This window comes from Erpetoichthys calabaricus, chromosome 2, assembly GCF_900747795.2.
Source record: "Erpetoichthys calabaricus chromosome 2, fErpCal1.3, whole genome shotgun sequence".
NCBI classification, from domain to species: Eukaryota; Metazoa; Chordata; class Cladistia; order Polypteriformes; family Polypteridae; genus Erpetoichthys; species Erpetoichthys calabaricus.
The window spans coordinates 282797028-282816976 of NC_041395.2; the positions used below are offsets into that span (position 1 = coordinate 282797028).

At 37.4% G+C, this 19949-nt stretch overlaps 1 protein-coding gene across 1 annotated transcript in view; it reads right to left on the reverse strand.

The window, feature by feature from the left end:
- Positions 1 to 1150: 1150 nt before the first annotated feature.
- Positions 1151 to 19949, reverse strand: part of pi4k2a (phosphatidylinositol 4-kinase type 2 alpha) — a 34496-nt gene continuing 15697 nt past the window's right edge. Inside the window, exons 2-9 of the mRNA XM_028795642.2 lie at positions 18796 to 18996; positions 18574 to 18705; positions 14206 to 14359; positions 9724 to 9785; positions 8269 to 8368; positions 8044 to 8177; positions 7841 to 7900; positions 1151 to 4128 (exon numbers count right to left, since the gene is read on the reverse strand). Of these exons, the coding sequence (XP_028651475.2) occupies positions 3967 to 4128; positions 7841 to 7900; positions 8044 to 8177; positions 8269 to 8368; positions 9724 to 9785; positions 14206 to 14359; positions 18574 to 18705; positions 18796 to 18996 (1005 nt within the window). The 3' untranslated portion in view covers positions 1151 to 3966. The remainder of the gene's footprint in view (positions 4129 to 7840; positions 7901 to 8043; positions 8178 to 8268; positions 8369 to 9723; positions 9786 to 14205; positions 14360 to 18573; positions 18706 to 18795; positions 18997 to 19949) is intronic.

Here is a 19949-nt window from a genome sequence, read left to right on the forward strand (position 1 = left end):
CCAACTGAAATTTCTGAAATGACAAATTCTTCAGATTCTACGACAGCCCAATCGTAAGATGCAATCAGGCATCACAACCCCTCTAATACTTCATGTGAGATGATGTTTGATGAAGCAGAAATTTAGGCCGACTCAGAAAATCAGTTGGCGACTGCAAATCGGCCTTAAAATCGTTCCAAACTCACATAGTGTATGCCTGGTTAAAGATGACAATGTGGTGCACATGTCCAGTATAGGCAGGTGATTACAGCATGTGTTTTCACTTATTTTAGTATGTGCTAAAAAACTTTTGTAAATGATGTGAAAATGCTCCTGTGGACAGAGATCATTTTCGTTTAAAAGCACAATTTTTAAGTTAAAACATAATAGTATGAATGTAGCCTTAGACATGATGAAATGATCACCAAGTCACATCAAACTGCCCCAGAAGCTCTAGCACCACATACACTTGGGAATTTTGTAGTTGTAACCAAAGTCCAAAAAGGCCATACCTATCCCACTTAGTAACTCCACCGTCCTCCCAATAGGAATTCAGCCTAGAAATCATCCATCCATCCATTCACTTTTTGATTCTGCGTAACTCCTCTCAGGGGATTAAGGAGGTAAAACATCTGCCATGAACAATGAGTACAATGCAGGGACCAGCAACCTAAAACTAATAAAATGATTTTAATCTGGCATTTTAGAATTCCTTGGACGATCAGACAGTTTCTTTTCTGCTCACAGTTCATTATAAAATCTGTTAGTCGTTTCCTGTAGTTTTTTTAGATCCACGTAACAGAATCTCTGTTATCAGAAAAATATAAACAGAAAAAGTTGACAATGCACAGAGGAATGCTCTCATTCTATTTTCATTGCCAAACAAAAAAAGAAAAAGTGTTTTAAAATGTTATAATATAATGAGTGCATTCAAAGTAGAATTGCTGCTGGTCAAATTTTTAAATATAATAAAATGAGTGCATTCAAAGTAAGATAAATGCAGATAAAGGCAGAGTCAGTGGAGATGAACATAAACCTGAGCCATTAAGTTTGCAAGACGTTTCTTTTTTCTAGGCACCCTTATTAGAAAGGCAAGAAGACATTTACATTAAAGGCTCTATAAGCAGACAAAAGTGTAAGAATCCCACCAAAGAAGAAGAAAGAGACAGGCTTAACATGAGAGGAATTCAATGGATTCATTTATAAGTATTTCTTTCATTAAATACAATACATACAAATTATACAGTGCAATGTCAGAACAATAGGATTTTAGCCCAGTTTGGTAGCTACAGCAGTACATTTTGGTAAGAAAAAAAAATAATCTTATGTGCAACAAGGCCTTGTCTTCGGATGCCATCGTAGGCACAAACAAACCCCATCTTCAGAGTTGCAGGTTTTCATTGCAGTGTCACGGCTTAATTTAAGTAGGCAATTTTTTCCTCTGGTTTTCATTTTCTTTATATGATAACCAAAAGTGCAAGTTTCTCTTTTTTGTCACATACTATCCAAAATCTGTACTGTTTACTAAGGACTTGTAGTGTCGACTTTGAAGATGAGCACTGCCTACAAACATTACACCTGCATCAGCTCACCAAACCAGAACAGCCTCCGATTTAAGAGACTGGACGCAGTGCTGTTGTCTCTAAAATGTTGAGAAACAATACAATTCAGTGTTTATCAGTAAAGCAAAACACTGCCTTGATTTTTTTAATGTTCAAGTAGATCAATAATGAAATTTAATTAACAAGAAATTAATGTACAGCTATGGATTAAATGACTAATGAAACTGCAATGAAAGCCTACAATTGCCAAGCCACTTGACAACCGAGTTTGCTTAATTATACAGCAGAGGGACAGACAGCAGCCACCACAAGTGCTCTGCGTAAGGAATCATGGGTGAAGGAGAGTGCCAGACTCCCCTCTCTTTGCAACATTTTTTTTAACATACAGGGACTCATCACCAAAGTACCTGTGCACAGACCCCCCTCAGAAACCATCTTTCTCATTTCAAATAAGTCCTCATTCATCTCTTTTGCCTGCATGTCCGAGTAAAGCCCTGGTCCAGGCAATTTAACTTCTCAAACTGCCAAAAGCAGCATCTGCTGCATGCATACAATCATAAATGCCTTCTGTGACGCAGAGATCTGTATGAACAAGTCACGTCCAAGCCTCAGCCTTGAGGCAAAATACGTCCATCAAGTCAGGAAGCCTGGCTTAGTGCTGTTGGGGTAGTGCTCTTAGCTTCTTTTCTGCTCATTCAAGTTTATGAATTGTCAGTTGCCAGATATTATCCAGATCTGGGTAGACAGCAGCTGTAATTTCTAACAAAACACACTTTTACATTAGATCATCTTACATCTTGTATCCTCTTTTTATCCAACGTTATGTCTGAGGACTACACTGTTCTAATACTGGACGGCTCCGGCACTCATGAAGGGTGCACTGCTCCTTTCTTCTCCAAAACGATTTCCTCTAATTAATCACACTTTGAGACAAAGGGTGTGAACATGGAACACTGAGTGAACATAGTCTTAAATTACTTCCAAATTATGTAAACAAGTAGCAAAAAAATAAAGACATGCTGAATTATTTAAAAAAAAAAAAAAAAAAAAAGAATTGAACTGTGACCATCTGTACCATAAACTTGACACCAACTGTAAAAATATGGCAAAAATTTGTGTAAACAACAAAAGCCCTCTACAACAAATAAAATAAATATTTTTAAGACATTAAACAATAAAAAAATCCACCTGTTTAAAACAAATGTTTAGGAAAACAATATAATTTTTTTCTTTTTTTAATTACTTAAGCAGCCTTCCATCACAGACAACTTACCATTGGATGTGCCAGTAAGTTTACAACAATCAAGTTTGAAATAATACAGGTTACTTCACATTTTCATTAAAACAATTCAGAAGAGCTTTCCAAATAAAATTTTGATCTCTCAGTTTCCAGAAAATAAGCTCCACTTGTAGCACTTCCAATTAAGTACCATTTCTCGGTCACAGTAAATATGGGCCGGAGCACGCTGCATTTTTTTCTGTTCAGTGAATCACATGTTCATGATAACCCCCCAGCATGAAGGCCCCTAAGATTTAAAACCAGCTGAGATGTGTGGGTTTGTTTTAAACAGGACCTTTGAGGAAATGTTGGAGAACATTTAAACATTTAGTGCTAAAAAATACATTTTAATGCAAAAAAAAAAAAAAAAAGTAGTTCCGCCCCTTACACTAAATTTCTCCCAATTCCTAGTAATAGTGCAAAAAGGAAGAACTATATATGGTCCACTAACTGAACTGACAATTTCCGAAAATGTTAAACATTTTCATAAAGGCACCAAGAGGCTTACACCTACTAGATGTGGATCTCAGTTCAGCATAATTGGGAAGTCCACTCAGTCATTTCAGCCTCTTTGTCTCTAGTCATCAAAGGTATGAGTACAGTGTACAGGTCCTCATCCTGGCTCACCGTCTTCTCTTTGCACTCAACTAACCCAAGCACTACATCTTCTATTAACCCATTTCACTGTGGAAGTTCAAGTTATTCGTTCTCAAGCAAATGTCCACAATAGGTCATGAATCACTACCAACTCTTCCGCTTGACGAAAGCATGGTCAGAATGGAATGCTCTTATAAGGGCTTTAATATGCAGAAAGATGGCAACTATAAATTGCCAAATTGATATCGGTGTTGTTAAATAGGAGGAAAGGACATGGAAATAAAATCTCTCCACCTTACCCAGCAATGTTTCCTCTTTATGAGATTACGTTCCCCTGATAAAGAAAATAATGGCAATGTAGTCCTGACTGTTATGTACAACACTTTCCTAATGTCCTTTGGCCATGCACATGCCTTAAAGACTAAGGAAAGAGCTCGGGAAAAACAAAAAATTTACTGAGAAGCCCAGAAAAAAAATGTGTTTCCTGTCTCATTCTCTTTGCTGTTCCAACATGCTGGGAGACGACTGTTCCCCAACTCTCTTCCACGTCTACCACCACGTGAAGAATGGCCTTCGACTCTGGAAGCTTTGGGTGTATGATTCACTGCTCGAGCGCTGCTGTGCCCTTGCAGTCTCCACAATCACAGGGGGCATTTGCACAAGCTGCAAAGGTGTTTTCCCATCTTTTAGTGCCTGGCAGAGGTTCAATATCTAGAGCACAGAAAAAAAAAAAGAAAAGAATGGACAACAGTGAAGCAGACTGCCATCCATGAAGCAAGGGAATTTCTATTCAAAGAACTGCTCTTGTGTCTCATAGATAAACACGTCTCATGATCAATTAGCCTATTAGTCATCAGATAACAACATTGTGCAGAAAGAAGCATTCAGTCTTCTGGAGACAGTGTTCATTGTCTACAGCATACAAAGGAAGTTCATCAGATTCTTTGTCATTGACACTTTGTTATCCATTTTCCTTTCCCGCTTAATCCCAGGCAGAATCAAAGGATGCTAAAAAAATTCTGCAAGCAATATCAGATTTATTTCACTTTCACATCTGTCATTAATGGCATACAATGACATCATTAATATTGATCAAATTGCTACATGAAGATGTGATTAATTTTGATTTTTAAAAAGAAGGCCTTAATGGCTCTTAAGGCTATGTGAAGAATGGGACATTGACAGACCTACTGCCTACTTCACCTGCAGCTTATTCGATCAGGTAGTGCTGAGAAATGGAAACTTTCAGAAGATTTACTTGAAACTACTGATTGTCTCAATGTGATGAATGAATTAATTATTAAGCACATGGTAAATATTCACATAGGTTAAAAGACATACACACGTACATTGAAACTGAGTAATCCATTATGCCATTGATAACATAGATTAATAATTAACATGCACTCTGAGCTGAGTTTCAATAGATACCCTTTCTCAAGCATTACATGTGGGCAATTTTCTACTGTGATTGGGACTCAATCAATGTCTATTAGAATTACAGAATGTGTTATCAACATTTTTTTTACATTCGAATAGGATAGTCAATAGATCCAAAGTATTTTATTCCTGTTGCAAATTGTTCTTCAGAAGCAGAATCACAACAAAAACAGACATTTAAATGGAGAATGTACACTTTCAAATACGATAGTATCACGGTCCCTAAATTGAAAATATGCTCAAAAATGTTTGTTACACAGTTTCTAAAATATACCAGTACATTATCGATAATGCATTAATAAAAAATGTGATTGTTAATAAACTTACATTTATGCTTCAGGGGTATCTTTTACAACAAGACAATGAGATTTAATAAAAGATGAATTCCACAGCTGTTTAGGAATGCACTGTTATAATGGAATACAATTCATATAATATTACAATAGGTACAGTTTAATAGCATTAGCCATGTAGCCCAGTTGTAGTTCAGGTCATTAGTCATTGCCTCTAAATCAAAATATTAAAGAAGGACCTATGCATTTTTTTTTCAGCTGCACATTATCAAATCATTATATCAACTTGACATGTCACAGAAAGCACACTAGTTAGTCCTGCTTTCTCACAGGCCTGCAGGACAGGATAAATCCTACCTGGGAGTACCTGCGTTTTTCATCTTCTCTCCATGTTTTATGTAGATTTCTTCTGGTACTCCTGTTTCCCTTTACATACCAGAGTCATAAACTTTAAAGTTCCCAAACAAGATAATATGGGCAATTATAAAAGTGGGGGTCTGTGCTTGTACTGCCGTGCAATGCACCTGTATACCACCGAAGGCTAGTTCCTTGCTCTTTGCCTAATATAGTCATTATAGTCATTGGCATCTCATTTGATTACCACGTAATGTTCTACAGTGTCCTCCATAATGTTTGGACAAAGACACATTTTTCCCTTTATGTACCTCTCTGCTCCAGTTTAAAATTAAATAACAAATCAAACAATACAGATGTGGTTAAAGTTCATATTTCAGACTTTACTTTAAGGGTATTTGCATACATTTTGGTCACACTATGTAGACTTTTATAAATAGCACCCTCATTTCAGGGCACCATAATATTTGGGACATAGCAATGATGGGTATATTAAATCCTCTATTAGCTCCACTTATGACCTACTTTTTTGGTTCAAGGGAACAGGAAACCTGTGCCCATCCTGTCAGCACTGGTCACCAGACAGGAAACAAGCTTCGATGGGCCACCAGTCTACTGGCTAGAACCATCAAATACCCTAACATGTCTGTCTCTGAATGGCAAAAAAAATTCACACAGACATTCTGAGAACATGCACTCAGATTTGGTGGGTGTCGATGTGCACTACAGTATAGTTGTGAAACTGCGGGGTGTTCAATGGGGAAACAAGCTGATTGGCTGTTAATGTGCAGACATGATCAGTTCAAATGTTCCTCATTGATGCTCCGTGGGTCGTTAAGCAAAGAATCTGCACCCGCAGAGTACAAAGGAGCCTGATAAGGATAGAGGGGATGGAAAGTGAAAGATAAAATATTAGAGAAGAAATACTCAGAAAAAGGAGTAAATCAAAAGAACATTCATGGAGAAAAGAAGGAGTAAAAATCGGGAGCATTAGCCATTGCAGGTGACAGTAGGCATCGTGGTCAGGAAGAGGCCCCCAGTGTGAGCGACAAGAACAGCACTCTTGGCTTAGGGTCACTCCTGGAAGCAGGAGCGGGCAAAGGGCTTCAAGGGAAGTCAGGCTTAGGGCATTTCATCAGTGACCAGCAGCGCTGGCTGATGTGAAAGCCATTTTAAAGCTTGACTTCACTCAGCCCCTTCTGAGGAGTCCCGATGAGCGAGTGAAGGGAAAGAAAGGCACTAAGGCTCTGGGAACATAGAAGGCACCTGATTTTAACTATTTGTTTTTAGTCTGGAATTTTAACTTATTTATTTGGATTATTTATTGACTGATTTTATGTACCACATGAGCACTTGATTATTTAGTGGGTTATTTATTTAAAAATTCAGACATTAGTGCCAGTAGGCTTTGAACCCTAGGAACCAAGTTACCTAAACTATTCTACAACGTTTCAGTAATTATTTACCTGATGCTGATCTTTCGGTCATTATGATAACAATTGACAAGAACAATTCATAATTAATTGCAGAATTACAGTATTTGAGGGTTCCTCTAGATGTGGGTGTCTAACTCCAGTCCTGGTGGGCTGCAATGGCTGCAGGTTTTCATTCTGACCATCATCTTATTTAGTGTGCCTTTTTTGCTGCTAATTTGCTGCTAATTAACTTGTCTTGCCTTAGTTTTAATTGACGTGACTCAGACCCCTTAGTTGTTTCTTTTTCCTAAATGAGCAGCCAAACAATAATGAGACACAAAACAAGCTGCTGCATGACCAGCTAACCTGAAAATAAATAAAGGTGAATGTCTCGGTCATGTCAGTGTGCTTAGGTCACCAAAACATCTTGACGGCAGTCTTAGAAAAAAAATATTTGCAATGCACTTATTTATTTGGACATGAATTGTTTGAATAAATTGTACAATGTTCTTTGCACCACTCTGCCCTCATAGCACTAATCTATCATGGTCATGACTATTGATGCCTTTGGAAGCATGTAATGCCAAGGGTGTGGGCAATACAGACATCACAGTTCCACATAGTCAGTGCCCAGGCTGGGATTGGAACAGTGACCTGCATCATATTGCTACCTATTAACATACAATCTTTATTTTACAGATCACTTAAATATAGTAATGACTATTAATAGAATTACATAAAATATTGTTTGAAATCCAAAGATTGTTAACTTTTGCGTGAAGTATGTTCTGTATCTAGGAAAAAGGCCTACATTTGGCTAATATTCCAGACAGATGTGGCTTAAAGCTTTCTTACAGGAAAGCAAACAGCAATAAATTAGAAGTATGTAAAGACAGGGAAAAAACAAATGTAAACACCTACCTGTCCTCTCATCACTGCAATCTGTTTATGGAACTGTCCCCTGTCAAAACCTGGGTCTTTCTGGGAAAATAAAAATCCTCAATGTTAAAATCATAACATTACATGTAATCCATGTAAGAAGGTTAAAGGTTACTGGATAATGACGCTATTAAATATTATTGCATGGTGTAATAAACTCGCCTCAAGATGTTGTCCTAACTTACCTTAAATAACTCATAAAGGTCTTCCTCTAGATCTTTCACAAAGTTGGGGTCTGAGATTTTTGGCAAAACAAGGTCTTTGATTTCCTGTGAAAATTGTACTTTGGCTTGAGCTAACCAAGCCCAGTAGAAAGGATCTTCAAAAAAATGATAAAATAGAAATAAATACACTTCAAATATGGAACTGCATGATGTTTGACTAACTACCAAATGAACATGATTACTCACAGGCTCTCCAAGAATCCGGGTGTTTCAGTGGAAAGGCCAAGCCATTATCTATTGCTGCTAACTTGATAATCGGCTCTTTAACAAGCACCCAGTCTGTGTCCTGCAAGTTAAATAAAAACCTTAAATTTAGTTCCATGATAATAAAATCTTCAAAATAGCCCATCTAAATAATCACAGGTCAACTGAAATCAATTCCAGAATTAATTAACATGAGAACTGCTGGTCAATAAACACAAGAAACACATCAACAAGAAGTTTGGAAAACATAATTTTAGAGATTAACAATGCAACTTAAAATAATATTAGGAAGCACTAACACATTTAAGAACCATCAGAAGTTTTTAGATTCTTCATAGTTTAAAAAAGGTGAGGCTCGATCCAAGAACTTGTTTAATAAAATACAAATATCTCCACTTGATATTCTCAGTGTAGCAGAGCTTGATAAAGCTCCGAGGCAGTCTAAAACTCAAGACATGATAAATTCATTGCACAGCAAGAAAGTACTTGGCCCAGATCTCTATTCAGTGGAATTCTACAAAGCTAATTTTCTTTATCCTAAAGTTTCAGGAATTTAATAAAAGCATTCTGGAAACATTTGCCAGGTAAGTCACATTCTATTTCAATTAAGCTGTCAGACTTGCAGGCCAAGGGAATATCTTCAATGTTAAAATAAGGTAGGAAACGAGGAATTGGAGAGTGGGTGACTCAGTTGTTGACACCTTTTCCCTCTTTGCCCACAGAATGTAGGACAAATTCAAGGAAAAGCTACGATGTCACGTCCTTCAGCCCGTTCACTATATGAGATACAGACAGAATGGAAGTCAACATTCATTTACTTATGGAGATGGAGCTCGTTCCTCAGAAGCGCACTTGGGATAGTGAAAGCATCAGTCCTGAAGATTAATTTTTTCATTTATAAAATTTATTTCTACAGCCATCATTAAACGGGGGCACTTTATCTTGTTTTGTTTTTATCATTATGCAGCATTTTCAAGGTTAATTAATTGTGAAGAACCATAAAATGAATTAATTAGAACTTCCATCTTTCATTCTTTCTTTCTCCCTTTCTCTCTCTGAGATCTCATTAATTCTCAGGAAATGTATTAATCTTTATTGAAAATAATCCATATCCATAAGCGGTATGCGATATATACAGTATCATCACAGCCATTAATGGCTAAAATAAATATACAAATATTATAAAAATAAACCTTATATTTAAAATTGTAAACAAAAAATGCTGTCTTCAAATAATCTGCTACTTTCCCCCGTTTAAACAAAAAAAAAAAAAAAAAAAACAAAAAAAAAAAAAAAGGCTTAAAACAGGTTTGATCTAATTTCAACCTCAAAAAAGGCATTATAATATGTAGAACTGTGTTTCACCAAAAAACAACTAACTGAAGAATGCATATACGTAATGTATCACACATTGGTCACTTTCAGGCCAGTCCTTACCCTGGTGCCTCCACTGTCCATAGGGCAGTCATACTTTATCAGCCAATTATCATTTCCTCGATCTATGTGCAAAACAAAATATTAAACAAGGTTATTTATTTATTATTTCTTTTTTTTAATCGAATGCATAAATTTAACACTAGGGTGTTTTAGAATCATATATATGATTTACATTATCTATTTAACCATCCTCTGCTGACTGCAGCGGGCAAGTAGGTACCAAAAGATTGTGTGTGTGTGTGTGTAATTTAAATGAGCAATAATAAAGATCTAAATAGCTTTTAACATAACATAGTAATGGGCACAAGATGAACTATCATAGTGCATCAGGAATGACAACGTTACTTAGGATATCTTGCAGAACGGCATCAGGGTGAGTCAACAATGGCAAACAAAGGCAGTCCTGTGGTCAGAGACAGATCATTGATAAAAGTGACTGATGATGGCCGATAGAATTAGTGCAGAGCAAACAATTTATGTCTGCAATAATGTATATGAAGGTAATCTGCAAACAAATACAAATATAATTTAATCAGCCAGCATTCCAATACCAGATAGCGGACTTTGCTAAGTTCATCACCCAATGAATTCATGCTGTTCTAACAACAAATGGGAAACCAATTTGGTTTGAGGTAGGTGTGCCTAATCCACCTTAATAAAAGGATATGTGTGTCTTATTTCAAAAGATGGCATATCACAAACATTTTTAGTAGCACAATGCATTGCATTTGCCATTCCAATAGATGATGCATCACAAACATTAACACTGCTTTTAGAAATCCCACACCAAATGGCATATAACAGAGACATAATGTGTGTAGAGCAGCATGCAATGCATACAGTAACACTAAGGCCTACGTTGCTTATTTAGATTTCAACCCGTCTTAGATGGGTAGCACAGTTTGTAGTGAATAAATCTAATGGCAACTGAAATGTAAAAATTAGATCTTTAAGTGAGTGTGTAAATTAAACACAAATGTTATAAACCTGTTTTCATACAGAGCTTTAAATATGTTGAACCATTTACTTAGAAAGTGGTTGCACAAGTAGATCTCAAATATAAAATACAGGATAACTGCTGATAAAACAAATGCATACACACCCAAATGATAATTCCTTTATTTGTAGGCAAGCGCATTATCAGTGGCTCACATAAAATATCATATTTCACACTGTTTATCAGTGGTGGCGAAGTTAGCTTAGACACTTCATAATGCTTGCAATCAACTTTGACTCCTGAATGGGGACCCTTAAACAAACACTTAAGTGAATTTAACATTAACTTTCTAAGATTGGCTCTTATATTTCCAGACCTTAATTGTTAGTGCAGAAGCAGAGACAATTAAAGTATTTCACTTCAAAAAGACCTACAAACTAATCTTATTCTCTAAATATTAATTTCAAATATCTAGCGATGCAACTGTAAAAAAGCATTTGACAATTTCTTACTTCAAGAATTAGTGGTTTCTTGTAGCAGGTACAATTTATTAGTTGTGTAGAGCAGGGGTAGGCAACGTCGGTCCTGGAGTGCCACAGTATGTGCAGGTTTTTGTTCCAACCCAGTTCCTTAACGAGAACTCAATTATTGCTGATGAAGCACATATTGCTTAAGTGACATTTTAATGCTTCATTTTAGTGGTCTCGCTTGTTAAGGTTCTCCAACCTTAATTGCTTATTTCAATCTTAAACTGCTGCATTCAGTGTTTTAATTGCTCCTTATTAGCAATAAGATGTAAAACAGGGGTAGGCAATGTCGGTCCTGGTGAGCCGCAGTGGCTACAGGTTTTCATTCAACCCAATTGCTTAATTAGAAACCAATCATTGCCAATCTCAGACCTTATTTAATTTTATGGCTTGTTAGTCTGTGCAATGTAAGGCTTTTATATCGTAGATTTTTTTCCTTTCCAAGGATATCCTCCAAATGATTTGAAGCCTAAAACAGATCATTTTCAGTCTGTCACATTTTTCTATTAAGTGTTTTATTAAATCAAACCGTGCATGATGAACACACACAGATGTAACTGGAAAAAAGCTAGCTGGAGAACTGCTGGCTGCTTTGTCTTTTACATCTTATTACTAAGGAGCAATTAAAACACTGAATGCAGAAGTTTAAGATTGAAATAAGCAATTAAGGTTGGAGAACCTTAACAAGCGAGACCACTAAAATGAAGCATTAAAATGTCACTTAAGCAATATGTGCTTCATCAGCAATAATTGAGTTCTCGTTAAGGAACTGGGTTGGAACAAAAACCTGCACATACTGTGGCACTCCAGGACCGACGTTGCCTACCCCTGGTGTAGAGTATGGACATTCTACCAGCACCTATAGACACATCCTCTCAGGCTGATTGGTCACATTACAGTGCATCCTGAAAGTACTCACAGCGCATCACTTTTCCCACATTTTGTTATGTTACAGCCTTATTCCAAAATGGATTAAATTCATTTTTTCCTCAGAATTCTACACACAACACCCCATAATGACAACGTGAAAAAAGTTTACTTGAGGTTTTTGCAAATTTATTAAAAAATAAAAAAACTGAGAAATCCCATGTACATAAGTATTCACAGCCTTTGCTCAATACTTTGTCGATGCACCTTTGGCAGCAATTACAGCTTCAAGTCTTTTTGAATATTATGTCACAAGCTTGGTACACCTATCCTTGGCCAGTTTCGCCCATTCCTCTTTGCAGCACCTCTTAAGCTCCATCAGGTTGGATGGGAAGCGTCGGTGCACAGCCATTTTAAGATCTCTCCAGAGATGTTCAAATCGGATTCAAGTCTGGGCTCTGGCTGGGCCACTCAAGGACATTCACAGAGTGGTCCTGAAGCCACTCCTTTGATATCTTGGCTGTGTGCTTAGGGTCGTTGTCCTGCTGAAAGATGAACCGTCGCCCCAGTCTGAGGTCAAGAGCGCTCTGGAGCAGGTTTTCATCCAGGATGTCTCTGTACATTGCTGCAGTCATCTTTCCCTTTATCCTGACTAGTCTCCCAGTCCCTGCTGCTGAAAAACATCCCCACAGCATGATGCTGCCACCGCCATTTTTCACTGTAGGCATGGTATTGGCCTGGTGATGAGCGGTGCCTGGTTTCCTCCAAATGTGATGCCTGGCATTTACACCAAAGAGTTCAATCTTTGTCTCATCAGACCAGAGAATTTTCTTTCTCATGGTCTGAGAGTCCTTCAGGTGCCTTTTGGCAAACTCCAGGGGGGCTGCCATGTGCCTTTTACTAAGGAGTGGCTTCCGTCTGGCCACTCTACCATACAGGCCTGATTGGTGGATTGCTGCAGAGATGGTTGTCCTTCTGGAAGGTTCTCCTCTCTCCACAGAGGACCTGTGCAGCTCTGATAGAGTGACCATCGGGTTCTTGGTCACCTTCCTGACTAAGGCCCTTCACCCCCGATCGCTCAGTTTAGATGGCCGGCCAGCTCTAGGAAGAGTCCTGGTGGTTTCAAACTTCTTCCACTTATGGATGATGGAGGCCACTGTGCTCATTGGGACCTTCAAAGCAGCAGAAATTTTCCTGTAACCTTCCCCAGATTTGTGCCTCGAGACAATCCTTTCTCTGAGGTCTACAGACAATTCCTTTGACTTCATGCTTGGTTTGTGCTCTGACATGAACTGTCAACTGTGGGACCTTATATAGACAGGTGTGTGCCTTTCCAAATCATGTCCAATCAACTGAATTTACCACAGGTGGACTCCAATTAAGCTGCAGAAACATCTCAAGGATGATCAGGGGAAACAAGATGCACCTGAGCTCAATTTTGAGCTTCATGGCAAAGGCTGTGAATACTTATGTACATGTGCTTTCTCAATTTTTTTATTTTTAATAAACTTGCAAAAATCTCAAACTTTTTTCACGTTGTCATTATGGGATGTTGTGTGTAGAATTCTGAGTAAAAAATGAATTTAATCCATTTTGGAATAAGGCTGTAACATAACAAAATGTGGAAAAAGTCATGCGCTGTGAATACTTTCCGGATGCACTGTAAATTTGCCTGGTATCAGTGAACAAGGCTTCTGCATGATTGTGCCCAGTGGCCAAAAGGTGTCCTTATGCTGGGCTGGTTTCCATAGTTTTCATGACTGGCTCCAGTTTGCCCATTACTGTGTGCTGGAAACACCCAATGCAGATTTTGTTTTTGTTTCATAATCACAAGACTATTTTTAAATTTTGCTTTTTTAGTGTGCGAAAATGTAGCATGCTACTCAACAGCAAGAGAGGAGGAACTCCAGCATGTGTTAGAGAAGTTAGTCACTAATGCTCTTGCATTATCCATGTGAATTAGTATAGCTACTCTAAGGTCCAACTACTGGTAATGCAGTACAGAATGAGAGTAAACATGTTCTGTTTTAATAATAATATTTCCCATTTCCAAATCACAGTTACTTTATCCTAAAATTCACTAATGTGTGCCTTATTGTAATTATTTATTCAAACATTAACCAGCAGAAATATCATTCCTTTCTGCCTAACCTGTATTTCTGATGATATAGTCCAACACCACAAGTCTTTCAAACTGCAGCTGCAGTTGCCGATTGGTGTTCTCTGGAAGAGGTTCTGCTTCAAACCGCCGTAACCAGTAATCTGCATCTTTGTAGCCTTCAACAAAGAGCTGGAATGAACCAACCTGTTGGAACACATGAACGCCACATTAAATGAATCAGTCCATGTTCATTCTGTGGGTAGGATTACATTTGCAACCTTAAGGTTTTAGGATCCACTTCTTTGAAAAGCTACAATTCACCTCTTGAAACATGAAGTTAAGGCAGTACCTTGCTAATTTCCAGTTTTTATATATAATATTTTATAAATACGTCTTATCAATTATCCACATAACATACTGGTAACAAGATGGCACATTGCAGTAGTGTACAGTTGACTTGATTCCAAGTCCACTCGAAGTCATTATGAACTTTACACATTCTTGTAAGTGATGATGTCACTTTGTAAAGTAAAGTAAGTAAAGGTCCTTTACTATCGCCCAATTCTTCTGTCCTCTCAGACTTCCCAAAACAAGTTAAACACATGTACAGTATGTATATTTGGTAAGTGATCATTTCCCAATTTCCATAATGAGTTAAACCAATTGTGACTGTAGATGTTGGCCTAAGTATGCCCTGCAATGGGCGGCAATCCTGGCATTGCTCTTTCCTCTGACCCACTGCTGCTCTGGCAATGTAACGAAAAAAGTGTCCTCTTTAAAGAGACAGACAAATCAGCAATATTTACAAATGATGTCTGACCACTTCAGAATAATATGTAGGAATTCAACATCATATTTCTCCAAATGAAACATTTTGTATTTTTTTCTTCCATTCTTTTTTTAAGGTGATAAAGTATTCTTAGAACAGAATTAAAAAGCAAGTGATAATTCATGTACAACCGGCTTTCTTTTACAAATGTACATTACAAGCATTTTAATTTGTAATCACAACATAAATTTGCTTTTAAACTTTAGTACTATGTAGAGTAAGGCTTTATCAAGTTGCCTAAATTTATGGAACTTCTGCTTATAACAGACATATATTATGTGTTTTGCATAATATTTCTATGTGCCATCTTTGTGCTATGTTTATAAATATACAAGAGCTTTAATGCAACAAATAAGGTGGGAAAATAAAATTTCCATTAAAAATAGTTTCACCAAGGGGAGACCCCCACGCATCCTAGACCCCTCCAACTGTTCTTCACCAAGCAGCACAAACTCCTCCCAATTATAATCACTTAGAGGGGAAAAAAACAAAAAAAAACACACTAGCACCCACTTTTCCAATCAAGCTAGTTTAGCCAAGGGGGAACTGCTGAATTGTTGTCGGTCGGATCATCAGTGAACTTAAAAAGGTAATGTGGGGTCCTGGAGCCACAAAGCCTGGGAACCACTGAATTAAAGTATCTAATGTATATTAATTTTTTTTTCAATGAACACATTTACTAATAAGCAAAACAATTGTAAGTGACTGAAGAAAATGTTTGATAATGTTACACGAATAAAGATATTTTTTAGTTTTAAATCCACCAGCTTGAAATTCCATGATCTGCACACTTGCTTGTTAATGTATCTGCTGACCTTAACAGCAATTGCTTTATTGATCACAATTTATTTTTCTGTCAGTAGCAGTGTGAAGGGCAGCCTGCAGACAGCAAGTGCTAACTTTATTAGTAGAAAAAGAGTAAGAGGGGTGACAAAGGCTCCTATAGCAAGTTTAAATGTAGAAATCAGCAATGGAATTACGTTGGAGAAAATATGGAAGTTATGCTGCTAAAGTGACATGCTGACAGCAGACAGGGGTGCTGGCACAACAGTGAGAGCGAGGGTGAGAGGTGAATGAAAAAAATCCCGGGAGATGCTAATGTCTCTTGCATTGAAGAGTAGACTGTATAAAAGCGGAGTGAGAAGTATCACACTTTATGGGAGTGAGAATTAGAAGCAAAGATGGCAAGAACAAAGATGGGAATGATCAGGTGAATTTATAGACAAATGCTGAGGTAAGAGAAATTCTTGGTGCCTTGATAGGTGCTGTGCTGAGGCGAAACAGACAAACAGTTTTGCCAATTGGAATGACCGGTAGAAGATGACTGAGTGAAGATGTGTACCGAAATGAATTTTGAAGGGATGAGGCCCACAGAGAGGTCAAAGATGATATGGATGGAGGTGGTAATATGAAAAGTATGGATCTCACCCCAATGGATGTTGAGAACCACGATGAAGAAAACAGATTTGGAGAAACTGACTAACCTGGGTAAACTTGGAAAATGGCTGTTAAACTGGTTGTCATGGTGAAGATGAAACACAGATATGTCAGGATTCGTTTAGGTTTACATAGCATATGTTTTTTTACTGAGGAGACATGTGAAAAAATATATTGATTGTACTGAGGCATTAAGCAATAAAGCAACTAATTGCCTATCTCTATTACCTACTTACCTATTACCTAACACTGACAGTCTTAAAATTATATTGATTGGACTTTTTGCTAATAAAAGCTTACCGATTTGATAAGTAAATATAAATAAAGAGAAATAAAGTGTAAATTTGAAAGGAATTCGGTCCTTTCCTAGCACCTACAATGTTGAGCTAAAACTACTAAAAATATCTTTAACATAAGACGATCATGACAACAGCAATTTAAAAGTATATAAAGATACGTGTAGATTTTAGCCAAAAGTTTAAGTCTGTAATTCTGTTTAATTATTTACAGCAGTTAACATAGTAGACAGAATTAAGAAAAGCAAGTGCAGTTTTGTTTATTCCTACAGCTCTGCATCAATAATGTATTTTGTGACAATCTAATGTGATAAAATATTGAAAAAAGTGGTACATAGTTATTTAAATCATGCTAAGAAGTTCCTTAAAGAAAAAAATGTTTAGATTAAAAATTGGACCCAAGCAAAGCACATTATTCTTTTTAACAGTTACTGTAACCAGTTACAAATTTATTTATATCTGAAATTTTGTAAACACCATTTTTACTTGCAAAAATATTTTTAGGGCGGCACGGTGGCGCAGTGGGTAGCGCTGCTGCCTCGCAGTTGGGAGATCTGGAGACCTGGGTTCGCTTCCCGGGTCCTCCCTGCGTGGAGTTTGCATGTTCTCCCTGTGTCTGCATGGGTTTCCTCCAGGCACTCCGGTTTCCTCCCACAGTCCAAAGACATGCAGGTTAGGTGGTTTGGCGATTCTAAATTGGCCCTAGTGTGTGCTTGGTGTGTGGGTGTGTTTGTGTGTGTCCTGCGATGGGTTGGCACCCTGCCCAGGATTGGTTCCTGCCTTGTGCCCTGTGTTGGCTGGGATTGCCTCCAGCAGACCCCCGTGACCCTGTGTTCGGATTCAGCGGGTTGGAAAATGGATGGATGGAAAATATTTTTATCAATACAACTTTAGTTCTAAATATACTAATTCAAGACACCTGGAAAAAAGAAGTTAAAATAATAATATAAAAAGTTTAATAATCTCAATAAATTAAACAAACAGTTTAAGGGACACATTCAAGAACAGTAAAACTCTCACCGAGCTGGTAGACTTCTGTCCTGGAGTGTCAGAGTTACTACCTGAAATTTGGATGGGACCCTCACTTAAAATGAGTGTAAATCTTTCGTATATTTAGCAAGCAAGCTCTTAATAGTCCAGATTGTTTTTAAATAGGAATAAAATCATGCTGAGTAAAGAATTAAGGTGCAAACCATCTTGTCCTGATGCATTTATCAGTCTAACTGGCTTATTAACAAATTAAATGTCCGTCTTGTTCTAGCAGACTACATGTAAATAAATAAATCTAGTTCAGGCTCAAGACCTGTGAAAATGCAAGGCTGGGCACAATCACTCCACACTCGTACTTCACTCAAATAGGCCAATTTAGAGCCACCACTTCAATTAACATGTTCATTTTTGGGATGTGAAAGGAAAACTGAGATGCCCAAATAAAAACCCATGCAGTCACTTGTAGCACACACAATCTCACCTCCCCGATTTGAACCAAGGTGTTTTGAGCTGCTGTAAGAATTCACACTTAAACATTGTGCCACCATGTCATCCACCAAAATATGGCACAATAAGAATGCAATATTATTGAATATTACACTGTGGATTACTTATAAATCCACCCTGAGATAAGATATAGAAAATCTACCAGAATAAAAATAACATTTTCACTTAAAAAAAGGATTAGCCAATGATTTACTGATTAGTTAGAATGAAAAGCTGCAGTCACTGCACAATAGAGTCCAACACCCCGAGCTATTCCATCTCCAAAGCCTGAAAAACTAAAACACACCTGTTTGGGGTTCATACCCTAACTATTAAATGCAAAGTAATCTGACCCAAGTAGCTATTCAGAAGCAACATACCTTAGGTGGCAGACCTATTCTATGAAACCGCTGCCCAACTTTTGGCACCTTCTCTAGTGCTAGCCTCTTGCCTCTTGACTTAACTCTGTCAATTGCACTGTAGTTAAATGTTTCACTTGCTAGATGAACAACCTGTAAAGAAAAACAAATAAGGCGTTAAAGCCATTATAAGCTGCTTCTGTGCATTATGGAGTATAGTTAGCATTCAAGATATGGTACCACCTTAGTTCTGGGGACAATGTTAAGCTCCAGTTTTTGGTCGACTAGGCTGGCTCCTGCTTCAGACAGATAACCTTGGTTCAGTACCAGGCAGTCCCTCCCAAAGCAGCATGGACAACATAATTTCTGAAGCCACTTAGTCCATTTGGGATTTAACTGGCCATATGGCTCTTCATTCTTCGGTTTAAACACTCCAATGATCTTCTACTGAGCAGGACATGTGGAGAAAAGTGTAAGGAAAACCAGATGAGGTGGAAAAGTTTAACTTCAAATACATTATTAGGACAGTTTTCAAAATAAGCAACTAATCAAAAAGATTATAATGTTTCCGACTTAAAATTCCCAAATCTTATTAAATATAGATGATACAAACAAAATTAATTGAATATTTTGTTTAGTAGCATCATTTAATTAATAAAAGCTTTTATACATTACATAATGTCAGTAGGATGCAGAGTCCTTAAGTAAGTATTCTGCATTCATGTTAATATTCTTTTAAAGTTGCATTTCACCAGTTACATCTTAGAAAAGTAACTGGATCTCAAAGAAAGGGCAGTCATTTTAAAGGGAAAAATAAGTATTTTGAGAAAAATCAAACATGTTTAAACTACAAAGAAGGGGATGTCAGGTAAATAACACCTAAAGAATCATAATTTATGAAAACAAATAAGCAGATGCTACAGGTTATACTATTCAGTGGCAGGTGAGACTTGTTTAGGCACACAGTATTTGTTTGTGAATAATTCAACTAATATGTCTGAGGAAGAAGAGACAGTGAATGTAGGAAAGGAAAGAGGTAGTGCAGTTGTTGCTAACAGTAACCTTCAGGGAGAAATAAATTATGTGAAATTCCATACTATTAAGTGAATTATTATGGACCAGTAATGGCGCACTGCACGATAACGAACACTTGACTTGAGCATTCCTAGATTTCATCCTCTTTCTCTGTACGTTTAGCATTCATTTGCTCAGAAGTTGATGCGCTTGCTGCTTCCTGAGCAGCTCTTCTTTTCTTCACCCTAGTGGCCCACTTCTACTCGTCTTTCGTCGGCATCTTTTCGCATTAAAACTAATTAAGTCAGTGTTTGTGTTGCAATTACTTAGTTCGTTTTCTTTAATTTTTCAATTAAGCTGGCACTTTAGTCTTCAATTTGCCT